General features: G+C 45.5%; 1 protein-coding gene across 3 annotated transcripts in view; it reads right to left on the bottom strand.

Annotated features, from left to right (window-relative positions):
- The window catches only part of astn1 (astrotactin 1), a 320,953-nt gene that overhangs the window by 150,948 nt on the left and 156,057 nt on the right, over positions 1–13,948 (bottom strand). For all 3 annotated transcript variants that reach the window (XM_064341654.1, XM_064341655.1, XM_064341656.1), the window contains one exon: positions 13,457–13,607. In XM_064341654.1, the coding sequence (XP_064197724.1) occupies positions 13,457–13,607 (151 nt within the window). The remainder of the gene's footprint in view (positions 1–13,456; positions 13,608–13,948) is intronic.

Below are 13,948 nucleotides of genomic sequence, written 5' to 3'. Positions count from 1 at the left end.
ACATGCAATAAACCAGCGCCGTTCGGCCCTGGAACACAACGGCTTTAGGTTAGACTACAACCCTGAACGAAGGAGACGCGTGTAACCGCAATACACCGTGAACCGCATGAATGCATGAGACAACAGCGCGTTAGCACGCATCTGCATATTCTCCGCATTCGTTTCAGTGCTTTCCGGCTCCCGGGAAGACCGGCATCTGCTCGGGGCGTCAGACAATACAGAAGACTGTGCCAAACCCCCGCTCTCCTTAAACAGCATCGGATGAACACCTGTAATGAACGTGTGATTTATCTGGCACTAACACAAGCGTAAGGTCGACAGCAAAAGCCGCATAATGTATCAGCGGTTAGCCAGCTAAGCACTGCCGAGAGGCCGACCTGTAGTGGCGAGTGGTTCGAGTTGGGTGGGTATTCTCCGAGCGGAAAGGAACATCAAAATCAAACAAAAAAATAAAGAGTAATGTAAGACTGGAACAGCATCTCAGGAATACTCGTTAATACTTTAAACACACGTTGGCTCGAGACAAGACGAGACAAGAACAGAGCCCAGGTCCATACACATTACAGATGTACAATCCTGAAATATAACCACACTCACACAAATCAAAATACTGCTGAGGAGGCCAAATCAATACAGGTTAATTAAAGATAAAATGTACCCCCACCCCGCCCCCACCCCCCCTCCCCTCGCTGTGCGTGTGTACGTGCGTTTATGTGCATGTATGTGCGTATGCATGCGCGTGTATGTGCGTGCATATGCGTATACATGCGCGTGTCTGTGCGTGTGTGTGCGTGCATGTGCATATGCATGCGCGTGTACATGCGTATACATGCGCATGTATGTGCGTGCGTCTATGTGCGTATACATGCGTGTGCATTTCCCATGATCCTTTCCACAGGCAGGCCGGATGGCTGCACATGTAGGCCGCTGGTCTCAGGAGTTTGCCCTCTCTCGCTCCATCCCAGCGTCACGGGCCGGACCTAATGACTACAGCCCCTCGCCTTGTCCCTGGATACATTTGTATTGATTTTGTCGCTTGGCTACAGGCGCCGTGACAACTGATTTATCACCTGTAATGTAAAGCCCATGGTACATTAAATCTCCCAACTTATCCGAGCATAGACTCTTTAAATCACTGGCCCTTCTTACGATCGATTCAAATGTAGAAGCACGAGGAATTCATATATTGATGTGCCACGCCCAAGTGACCGACCCCCCCCCCCCCCCAACACCCTCTCCATTGACTTCTAAAATACCCCAGCAACATGATGAGAAGCAGAGAACAAGCCACTTAGAGCTCACATTCCTCAACGTATAGAGCGACAGACTCTAACACTGGAACCCAACGGGTTTTTTATTTTTTCTTCTTCTTCTCCATAGTGACTTTGGCATCCGGTTGATTTAGCAAATCGTGTCGGTGTTTAATCCTCTGCAAATCGTTTCGGTAATCCATCTTAAGGATTGACTCACGCACATAAGCAGTTTCTGTGTGGTCGCAGGACGGAATATGAAACGATAAGCTACCCAGGGCAATTACGCTAATTGCGGCTAAGATACAGAGCAGTTCCACGGGTTCCAAGGGAGTCTCCGAGGCAACCGCTCTCAGCGTTCGCTAACGCTAGTTACGCGAGTCCTTTCTTTGGATGGAACTGCTTCAACGCAAATGCCAAAGCACACGGCCAACAAAATAAATAAATAAATAAATAATAATAATAATAATAACATTAATTAATTTCCATTCAGCTATTAGGACCTTGCTTGATTGTGCAATATTGAGTGAGAGACCGTATTAACTTAAACTGTGATTATATAGCATAACGCTTTAATTAGTACTTACATTCCCACGCATTATGTATTTTCATGTAGAATGAAAGCTTTACTTATGCAATACTCCAACATCGCACTTAATGACTGTGCGGATTTGAAAGGACTGTATCTGTGACCTTTTGTTGGGACAAAATAATTATCACTGGCATTTCACAAAGCCTGCAACTTTGTTCGGCTATTTGACACATTGAGAATAAGTGGGCAGAAGTACGATGTGTGCAGAAACGTCTCCCAGGCCAACATTCAATTGGCTGAGAACAATTTACTGATTTTCATTAGCCCAAGAACACATTTGGATAATGGACGAAAACTAAAAATAACAGGGGGAAAAAAACCCCAGCAAAAACTCAACTTAAATTGGCAAATAAAGAGAACGAGCAGACATTTGGTATTTATTTGAAGTATTTCGGGTTCATTAACGCTGATGAGATGCTTCCCTCCCGCGCGACTCTGCCGGTCCTTTAAAGAAGGGGCTCTCGAGGGGGGGACCCCTGCTCCTCCCGAATGTGCTACAGCCAATTTCCTGATTGATTAAAGCTGTTCAGAACTGGTGTTTAAGTTCTTTCTTTAAATAAAAGTGCTCTTTCACGGCGTCTCCATCGCAACTCGCAACTTGAGTGCCGAGTTAGTGTCGGGGACCAGCAGCGAACACTTTCAGCAGTTGTTTCTCGTCGTTAATTTCACCTGCCAGTCTATCGTTTGAAGTTCATAATTAGCAATAACATCTTTCTAAAGGAATCATTGAGCGCATTCAAGAAAACGAAAAGAAAAACGAAGATGAAGGACCGATCCAAAAAATATTTATGGAGGGAAGTGAGGGAAGACCCTTGGATGTGCTGTGTTTGGTGTCCTTTGTGTGTTGAGACATGATGATGCTAATCCACTGCCTGTGCACAGTGTGCATAACGTTTGGACAGGCTCTCAAATCTGCAACTGCCAACGTTCTGAGGTAAATTCACAGCCATACATGGGTAGGTTCGGCCCCTGAGAGAAAGGCTGTGTGCATGGGAGTATATCCGCCATGCTACTACATTACAAATTACCACAAGGAAACAAGGAGCAGAACAAACACCTCAACCCATTTTCACAAGCCAGTGCACACCCTCCAGTCTTTTTTTTAATAATCTGTAAAAGTTGACTGTTTCCAAACAGATTTTTAAGTTTGTTCGAACTTCAAATCTTTTCTTTTTTCCCCCGATGCAAATTTTCCTCTACTTTGCTACTTGATAGGCACAAAACCCATACATGACTTGTCATTATTCTGCTTTTTGTGAGTATCTCCTGACTAGCAATGAACTTCCCTCTTTTATGCAAAAGAAAAAACACCAATAAATCTAAGGGGCGAGTTATTCACTGCTACTGTAAGGAGCTGAAAATATGGAAAACAATATAGCTGAAGTGGATTTGCTGTGAGGTTAGAGCTAAAAAGCAATTTAAACGTACAATGTATGCTCCTTTAAAGCAGACGTTTTCATCATTATTTTGGCATCATGTTATTAAAAAAAAGATGCTTACCTCTATTTAAGTAAAACTGCAGAGACATGTTTATCTGGGGGGATGAACTGGTATAAATATAGCTGAAAATGTCTTTTTATTTCTTCTTTATTTAACCAGGGTAGTCATGCTGAGACCACAGGTGAGCCCTGAAGCCTACGTGTATTTTGCCCGTGGGAGGAAGCCAGCGTACCTGGAGGAGGTCCACGCGAGCACAGGGAGAGCACGTAGGCTCTATGTGGAGGGGACTCGAACCCACAACCTCTTGTGAGGGAGCACTGCCAACCACCGCGCCACTGTGCAGCCCACAAAATGGCACCCAAGGCATGAATAACAGTTTGGAATCAAATGGGAAACAAAATGTCGACTGAGAAGAAAGGTTTGAAGGGAGAAACACTCAACAAACATTATTTTTTAAAAGACAGACAGCGTGCGAGTTTCCAGTTTGTTTCGTTTCGCCGTTTTCCTTTTTTTAATCGATTTATCTACGTTGTTTTTGTCCCCACAGTCAGTTAAGCAAATATCACATTAAATGAGCGCGTTATTTGTTTTACGGTTGACTTTATTGCTTTATTTCCCTTACGTCTTACTCACAAGGCCATAATCATCCGGCCACCGGCTCGTCTTTCGTTGGAAATTACAGCACCCACCTCCAAGGTGTCTTTGCAAAATATACATTTTAATTAGCAGGAAACTTCCAGCTTGATTAAAGGTTAAACGTGTAGTGATAAATACACCCAGACAGGACCCTGTTTTCCCCCGTGAAGCTCCTCTCGCAACCCGCCCCTGCAAAGCAGAATCTTTACAAAAGGGGAACGGCGAGGAAGCCATTATTCGGTGACTCATAGTAAAAACGGAACCTCGTGTGTTTACGGCACACGGGCACACGCTTTGCGGCCTCTGAACCCGTGGTTATTCATATGACTAGCTCCTTCGGATTCAAAAGACTCTTCAAAGACGCTGGCTACCGGCATTAGCGATCTGCATCCGCCGTGGGTCCTCGAGTGCGTTCTGACGGTTCGTATCACGGTTCGGTTATTATCCGCCATTATTCCATGCCATTAAAGTTGTCCCTTTTTCCGCTCTTTCTGGGTGCCTCTGGAAGCACGTACTCCTCCTTCCTGAAAGCCTCTTAACTTCTCGCTTATTTTTGTGTTCGGTTGACGTACGCGCTAGCGCACGCATAAACATACATCCATCCATTATCCGTACATTATCTATACCTGCTTATCCTGGGTCAGTGTCACAGTGCTTAAACATCCATCCATTATCCGTACATTATCTATACCTGCTTATCCTGGGTCAGTGTCACAGTGCTTAAACATCCATCCATTATCCGTACATTATCTATACCTGCTTATCCTGGGTCAGTGTCACAGTGCTTAAACATCCATCCATTATCCGTACATTATCTATACCTGCTTATCCTGGGTCAGTGTCACAGTGCTTAAACATCCCTCCATTATCCGTACATTATCTATACCTGCTTATCCTGGGTCAGTGTCGCGGTGCTTAAACATCCATCCATTATCCGTACATTATCTATACCTGCTTATCCTGGGTCAGTGTCACAGTGCTTAAACATCCATCCATTATCCGTACATTATCTATACCGCTTATCCGGTCAGTGTCCAGTGCTTAAACATCCATCCATTATCCGTCATTATCTATACCTGCTATCCTGGTCAGTGTCGCGGCTTAAACATCCATCCATTATCCGTACATTATCTATACCTGCTTATCTGGGTCAGTGTCACAGTGCTTAAACATCCATCCATTATCCGTACATTATCTATACCTGCTTATCCTGGGTCAGTGTCACAGTGCTTAAACATCCATCCATTATCCGTACATTATCTATACCTGCTTATCCTGGGTCAGTGTCACAGTGCTTAAACATCCATCCATTATCCGTACATTATCTATACCTGCTTATCCTGGGTCAGTGTCGCGGTGCTTAAACATCCATTGCATACAAAAAATATGTCTGAGCGAGGCTTCTGTGGGAACAGATGTATGCTTTTAAGGAGAAAGCTAAGAAAGCGGTTTGAATTTTGTGCTGCTTTTGAACACTTGCCTGGGTCAATTTCATATTTTTTTCCTTTTCTGCACTGCATCAAAGTAACACAGTCGCATAGGTTAACATCAATTTCCACAGCAAAAGGATAGTGTGAAATGAACTCCATCAATGTTCACAAGTCCAAAAGTAATGCAGTGTCCTCTGTCAGAGCAAAACGCAACTACTAATGCAACACCGAACATTTTCCTGAAGTTAAAGAGCATTTTCATTGCAATATAAGAACTCCACAAAGCGCATCATTATGAATTATTCCAGGGACTCGTGGATTTGTAATCGGCGGTCGCTCTGACGGAGCGTCGAAATTGGTTTTGGCGAAGAACACGGGATGGATTCTGTCACATTCAGCGACGAACGAATCAGCTGATCTCCTGCCCAGCCGTACCCATCGCCGTGCGGCCCTCTCCATCTTAACCAAACGAGGGGCTCGTTTGATTTAAAATGGCGGGAAGGAGGCGGCCGGGGGGGGGGGGTTCACCTCTGGAACCGATCCTACTGTGCGCAATTAGTCCTCTCCAGGACACGCCGCCCAGAGTATCCGCGGCAACCTTGTAAGAGTAAATGATGGATCTGCTCTACGGCGGGTGGGGGGTGAGGGGGTGGGAGATGGAGGGGGGGGGGGTGTCTCTTTCCCTTGAAACGCGCCAAAACGAGTTCAGAAAGCTCCATCACTGTGCCCGTCCGTGTCTAACACGTCACGCCTAGGAAAATGGCTTCATCAGAACTTTCTCCAGAAGTTTCTCCTTTTTTTTCCCCTGGTCTTTTTTACCCCCCCCCCTTTCCTACACGCCCCGATTGCAGTGCCTTACTTCGAGTATCACTTCTGTTTAGGCAAAAATCAGAAGCCACATCTTTTCTCACTCAGACATAACATAACATTTTTTTTTTTTAAAACACGACTGACAAAATCAATGATTAATGCATGTCTGGGTAAAATGTAAATTCATCGTACGCCTTTACGAGCCACAGACTTCACTCTTTTTATTTTCCTAGAGCAAATAATCACTAGTGAAGAGAGGTTTATGTGGCAAAAGTGTGGTAGCTAAGCAATAACAAGCTTTTCTACAGGCTAATCACAGTTAGATGCTTAAAATATTCTGCGTTAATTTCGCCTTAAGAGTTCACATGATATATTTTAATTTACCATCAGAGTCGATTTAACACTGAATATTTTACTGTGTACGTTTTTCCAGATGAAGAATCTTGTTTGACATCAGTAGATGAGCATTTTGACACCATGTCACCTTAAGTTTCACATTTAGACTCATTTAAAAGACAGTCCATATGGACCGATTAAAGGAGACCATACCTGGTGAAAATGAGCAATCACAGCGAAACATTTTTAGAATGGACTTAGTTATTCGAGCAGTGATTGATATTTTGAACAACATTATCCTAATACAAATAATGAAATATACAAACAGTGTGTTTATTGCCTTAAAAGGCAATGATCATTAGTGAGGTATTAACATGTGGTGAAGTGTAGCTGGGGTTAGTGCATTTGGTCCCGTTCGGGTGCGGGGGGCGGGGGGGGTGGGGGGATTTCTGAGGTAGCTTTAAGGATTAAGGGAGTGCATTAACAGGCACTCGCGTCTGTTCAGCAAAGGAGAAACAGCTGCACAGCAGACATCCACCTTACAATGTCTTAAATCCCCCCCCCGTCCCCCCGTCCCCCTTGTCCCAAAGAGGAACACCCCTCCCCTCTCCGTCCTGCCGGCAACCGGAGCACCTGCTACCCTTCTGGGAGCGCAGCGAGCTTCGTAAGGGGCGCTTCGCTTCGCCCAAACCTGCTTACACCCCCGAAATCCGACGCCAGGCGGGACGAGGCAAAGAGTGTGCTGACGCATCCGTTACCCCCGGCGATGAAGTGTGTCATCCCGGCGCCCGAAGAAGCGTGCTGCTCAGGCACCTGCGTTTCCCGCGGTTAGGGCAAGATGAGTCAAACACAGGTAAGGGTACGCAACGCGGGCCCGGGCTTCATTTCATTATTTGTGTATTTCCCATGGGCCCGAGGAGCACTGCGTTACAGAACAGAAGCCTGCATGTGCATTTTCTGTCTTTTAAAAAAAAATGAACTGCCAGGGCCCGGGTCTGACAGCAGTGCTGACGTTGACTGTCTGTGCCATAAAGCCTATGCTATTTTAACAAAAAATAAATAAACAAACATTTGTTTGCACCAAATATTATATATTCACCCACCAGCTTTCCTGCCTGTCTACCCACTCGGCCCTGACTGTGTGCTATAGGTGTCCCATCGTTAGACAAATTACCAGGCGTCAACAACAGGTTCCACTTTTTTAAAAAAAAAGCTAATTATGTAATGGTCCCCAAATTCCTAGTTAGTACAAAAAAATTACCCAGAACCAGATTTTTAAGAATTATATATATGCCGTTTCCCTAGTGACAACAGCTATTTAGAAGGATGAATGGTGGATGAATGATCTCACCTCTCTGTAAAAGAAAAAAAAAGACCACAATGATATGGTAAAGTGGGGAGATGTACATAGGCTTTGGGGTGATGCTGATAAGTCTGAACAAAGTCCTGCCCCAAAGGCAGTTCCCATAGCTACGTTTCAGTCTTAATCAAACACGATCTTCCCATTGCTGTTTAATAAGGTCTGTTGAACAGATGCTGAATATAGGAAAATTTCATTACATTTCATTGCATGACATTGTATGATTGTATTTTTATTGAATTGTATCAGTCTTCAGTCTTATTTATCAGTCAATCCTGATAACTCTGTGGAAACACTTGGGGACACGCAGAAATGACAGTCAATTCCAATCAGCATGTAATCACCGTTAGATGATCGAGACTGCATCTGTGTTTACCCTGGACGGCAGAAAAAAAATTCAATTACCATTTTTTTTTATTGCCATTTTCTGAATGGCAAGGACACAGAGCAACCGATTGTGAAATGAGCTCATCCCGCAAGCAGCGAATAACAATCCAATTTCCTCATGACATCATCGCCTTCTGTCTTTCCGAGGCAAGGGACAACGTGGACGTGCTCTGGTGGGGTCTTGATGTTGTGCGCGTGTATGTGTGTGCGTGTCTGTGTGTGTGCGTGCGTGCGTGTGTGCATGTGTGTGCGCGCGTGCGTGCGTGTGTGTGTGCGTGTATGTGTGTACGTGTCTGTGTGTATGCGTGCGTGCATGTGTGTGTGCGCGTGCGTGCGTGCGTGTGTGCATGTGTGTGTGCATGCGTGTGTGTGTGTGCGTGACAAGAAGGACAGACAGATTTTATGCCCCCCCCTTCCTTTCCCGCACCGAGGAGAGAACTAATTAATCACACAATCATTTGGAGATTATTACACTTTATTTCTGAATGACCGCATTGTCTCCGCTCCCCGGGAGCGTCATACATCAGCGAGACAGAGGAGGTCAGACCGCGCCGCCGCACGCTACGAGGGATATTAAACGCCAGGCGAGACTGGCGGCGCGGGGCCCGGACGAGGCGCTAATTGATTAGCAGAACCGGGCCCGGGTCCCACTCGTTGACGGCCGCGATTACACAGACAGGGGGGGAGTAATTTATACACCTAGTCGAACGGTAATTACAAAAAATGCCAAGCGGTGTAAGGCACCAGATGGAAGCGGCCTCCCTATCTACGGGAGTGCGCGCGGACGGCTAACCGGCCAGCTGTCAGGAACGATAGCGACTTCTCTTCGGCGAGGTGAGCGGAGCGCGGCTCGCGATTAATTAGGAGCTTATTTTAACTTTTAAAAAAAAAAAACAAGAACACAACAAGAACAAAAACAAAAACTTTACTAAAGGACAGGAAACTTGACATTTTCTCCTAAGTTCATGACTCAAAGGGGCTGCAGAAACACTGCATTGCTGCTGTTATTCCATAGCGCCTGGGTGAACTGATATTTTGGACTTGCTGTAAGTTTCATAGAATTCTTTGTTGCCATGGACACCAGTGAAACAGATGCAAATAAACAAAAGGACTCTGGAATCACTCTCCATCTATGAAGACAGCGATATCAATGGACTTCTTTCTGACATATGATATTATGAACACACACACACACACACACGCTTATACACTTGCACACACATGCACATACAGAGAGACACACACACACACACACACAAACACATGCACGCACACACACATATGCACAGACACATCTACAAACACACACACACACAAACACACATGCACAAGCACACACACACACACACGTATGCACATACACACACAAATATCTCAGAAAAGCTTTCAAACAAACCAAGACAAATCCGTTAATATGATAATCGAGCCAACGTTTTATAGAATCACATAAACTGAGGGCAAGATCTAAACATGCGGTTTGTGTACATTCACAAAAGCCTCCAGAGAGAGAAACTAATTCAGAAGCTTATTAAAGTACATATGCGTAATATTACATTTGAATTGCGCTGGGAATTCATTTTACTTTCAATGGTGTAGGAGGGAACTGACCTTGAATATAAAGACTCCTCCAGGTACACACAGAAATGGACCCTCTCAGAGAAACCAAAGGAATAATTGGAAATTGCCATCATTTTGTTGATAAGGTTTTTCAATATATGTTTCAAAGGCAACAAGCTACGTGCCATTAAAGCTGTGCTTACTAATAGACTGTCCATTATGTTAAAACCTTAAGAGGGAAGGTAAATCTAACTTTTCAGAAACTGACAAAAAATTATCCTTCGCTTTCTTTATTTCACAGAATGTGAAGCAGGTGCCTGAACGATGCCACCTTATATGACTGAAACGCTGCACTCTCTGCCCATTGGTCCACTGCTGTTTGCTTACCATGTCACATTCATGTAGGCTGTTTTGGCTAAAAACATTAAATTACAAAATTAGGACCACACATCACTTGTTAATTGTGTTAATTATATATGCTACATTAATTAACAGCATTCATTCTGAACAGATTGTGTGCTGTATTAATATACGTATTTATCTAATTTATCCAGCTTTCATTTAACCAGGTAGGTCAACTGACGACTCGGTTCTTATTTCAAGTGACAAGCAGTCACGACTGTGGCTGTGGAACACAAGGGACTGCGTAGCCAATCAGACGCAGGGGACGCTCGGTTGCCCAATTAAATCAAACTGAATTAAGATAAGAAATGTCCGCTATGAATAACAAACTACAGATACTGCGTGCAATACCAGATAGGACTCAGGAAAATAAGGGAAAGGGTTTTCAAAGCAGAAACCATTTGGCCTCACTGTATGGGTTATGTCTTGAACAGAAGGCCCGGAATATCCTTCAGCAGGTCAGGAAGCCATAAATATGACACTCGTTGTGGGGCCAGTAAAATGAATTAACTTGTGACTTCCATCTGGAATGCTAAAGTGTAGCAGCATGTTTTCACAAGACCCAATTCAGCTGTATCTTAATATGGGTCTTCCTGCCCTGCCCCCCTCCCCCCCCCTCATTTATATTCCCACTAGATGTACCACAGTCCCCCCTCAGGCCAGCGATGCCAAGACTTGGTCGATGTACCGGAGCAGGAGCGGGCGTGTGTCATTATGACATCACGGAATGTGGACGTGCTCGTTATGACATCACGGAACGAGAAACCAGGAAGAACTTTTTTCTTTGGACACACCTCCAAAAGAGGGCTTTGCAGTTGGTTTAACTGTACTTGACTGACGCATTGGGAGAGGTGCGTAAAATTCACTTTGTTACTGTAGACGTTTCCAGCGTTCCCAAAGACAGGTTGCACTGGACGACGGTTCCGTGTGAATGGACAGAACTTTTGCCTGGACTGAGGCATCAGCAGTGTGCTGTCGGATAACCAGGCAGGGAAGCGAGCTGGCTACAGGCCTACAGTCAGCCAGGCCTGTGAACATCCAGCTATAACTGCTGCTTTGAACGACCCTAAGCCTAAACGCGAAAGGCCCACGTACGGCCAGAAAAAACAGCATATGAAAAAGAGACACCTGAAGAAGAAATAAACCGATAGAACAGCAGACTTTCAGGACTTTGAAGGAGCCCAAGAAGAAGAATAAGAACAAAATGAAGAAGAAGAAGTATCCGTGAAATGACTTCCATGTTATGATAATGATTATTATTATGAATATTACAAAGAAGAAGAAAAAGAGGACATCCCAAACCGCAGTGATCAGACACACAGTGCCCTGACCCGCAGGAGGACAGGGTAGAGGCTGAAAGCTCTGCTCCCCGGTGCCCCCCCCCGGCCTGCCTCCCAGGGGCCAAGCCAGGCAGGCAGCGTCATTAGTGCGGGGAGGGCCGCGCCTCCCAGGCCCAAGCAGCAAATTGTTTATTAAATCTAATAGCTTAGCGGGAAAATGTAATTTCCTTCAGCGGCGTGTTTTTCGCCGGCGCTGGCAACCCTGGGAGGAACAAGCGGCGTGATTTTCTTGGCAGCGGCTTCCTTGCGAACCGCAAATTGGAGACCAGCCTTCCAACAACTGGCCTGGCTAATTGCATTAGCGTGGAAAATGCGCACGTTTTTCTAATTAGGGGCCCTACGTGCTGGTGCCCCCCCCACCCCACCACCCCCACCCCCCGCGTGTGGAAGTTCACCCGCACGCATACAGATGTTTCATTCAGTCGTGGGTGTCCACTGTGACTACATCCCACACGCAGTGACTACACCATCGGGCAGCCCTTGAACAAATGAAGCTCCGTTGCGTCACAATACCCAGTAAGTCAAATGTGGATTGAGTGAGTGAGTCCACTCTATGAATTAGACATTAAAAATCTAATCCGTTTGAATAGGATGAATTATGTGAAATATCCAGAAAATTGAGGGAAATAAGAAGATAAACCAAGGGGTCCGCACTGGCCAGTTATCTACAAGGCAATCGATACTAGGGGGCTCCAAATCACTGAAGGTTAATTCCATGCACTCAATGTCATTGCTTATCTCACTGGAAAAGGGAATAAAAACAGGAGAAGAAGAAAAAAAAAAAAAAAAAAGAACAAGAAGCTGAAGGACATGAGATTGACTTGTTTTGGTGCTCACACATTTCTTTCACACTTCGCTTTGGCTAGCTGCCACCGCTAGCCCGAGATCAGAATGCAGTTTATTTTTACATCGAACTTTAAAGTGCGGGAAAAAAAATAAAAGCAACATTAGATAAGAACTTTCTGAACGCGCTTGCTGATGAATCTGTAAGGAAACAACAAATGCAAAAAAAAATAAAATAATAATAAAAATAACAAGCTGAAATTGAAATGTAAAACGTAATTCAAGACGAACACTTCAAATTGCTACAGCGGTCCAAATGCAAAAGCGGCTTGAAGTGGGGATAAAATAAATTCATAAACACAACAGAAGTGATTGTTTTCGTCCCGAGCCATGTAGTGCGTGCGCATTTAGACAGCTTTGTAATGTTCTCTCGATGCATTATGGGTATTTCGGAGGTATGCGGTTTGACTGACTAACTTATCAGCGGATATCAAATGAATAGCAATGCCTCATCGGGAGACCGCAGTCTGCGCTTTAGCGGACGTGCTGCTCGCAGCTGGGCGCGCCGTTCTGGAGGGGGTAGATCAATCATCAGGCTCCCAGCGCCTAATCTGCCACTAGCATTTACGCTCACATACTTACTCTCGCATCGGGCTACGGTACCCCCCCCCCCCCCGAAGGAGCTGTACGGAGACTGTAACCGCCGACGAGGCCTTGCAGATGCGATCTGTCCGGGCGATCGCTTCTACGCTTTCACTCGTGTGAGGTACTCCGAAAAACGGCCCGGTGGGGAGAGGGCTACGGCTTTTACCGAGGGGGAACGGCAAATGAAGCCCGTCTGTGGTCAGGCGTGTTCAGTCTCAGATAGTTCATGCACTGACAGGGCATAGCATACTAACTACAGTGTAGTCTAGTCAGCAAGATCAGCTAAACTTCTCAGGGGACTTGGATGAGACCAACCTCTCCTTAGGCCAAAAAATTGTGACCACTGGCACACGTTGTAGTCTGGGAAACAACTCACTTCTGTCTCCAGATGTTTTTTTTTTTTAGTGTCTGGGTAATTTCGGGGGGTGTTAATCCAGCCGGTCGGGCGGGAAGAGGGTCCCCCCCCCCCCCAGGGCCCGGTGACTCACCACGCAGCCGCTGGAGTCCAGCTTGCGGTCGGCGATGCAGCGGAAATTTCGGCTGCACCCGCCGTTGTCTTTGGAACAGTCGCGCACCGGCCCGAAGGAGTCCAGGAGCACCTCCAGGCTGTCGAACGAGGAGGAAATCATCAGCTCCTCCCTGGGAGAAGAAGAAGAAGAGGAGGAGAAGAAGGAGAAGAAGAAGAAGAAGAAGAAGAAGGTTTTTATGGTGTGAATGGGACCAACTTTACAGTACCATGTTCAAAGCATCCAGTAAACAAAATGGTTTGCATGCTCTTCGACCCTTTATGTGCACCATTTTGGTAAATTTGACATAGGCAGCCCCCGTGTGTGCAGGAGACACTGCCTGCTGGACTTTGAAGCAGACAGAAGCCCTTTTCCCTTTCCGATGAAGATGAGCGCATCAGTCCGTCACAGGGAAAGTCTGAAGATCCAGACTATGCCTGCTTGAGAAGCCTGCTTTAAAGCGCATAATCGTTA

The sequence above is a fragment of the Anguilla rostrata genome, chromosome 6 (genome assembly GCF_018555375.3).
Source record: "Anguilla rostrata isolate EN2019 chromosome 6, ASM1855537v3, whole genome shotgun sequence".
Taxonomy (NCBI): domain Eukaryota; kingdom Metazoa; phylum Chordata; class Actinopteri; order Anguilliformes; family Anguillidae; genus Anguilla; species Anguilla rostrata.
Note: the sequence above shows the minus strand (reverse complement) of the source record. Positions and strands in the feature narration are given on the sequence as shown.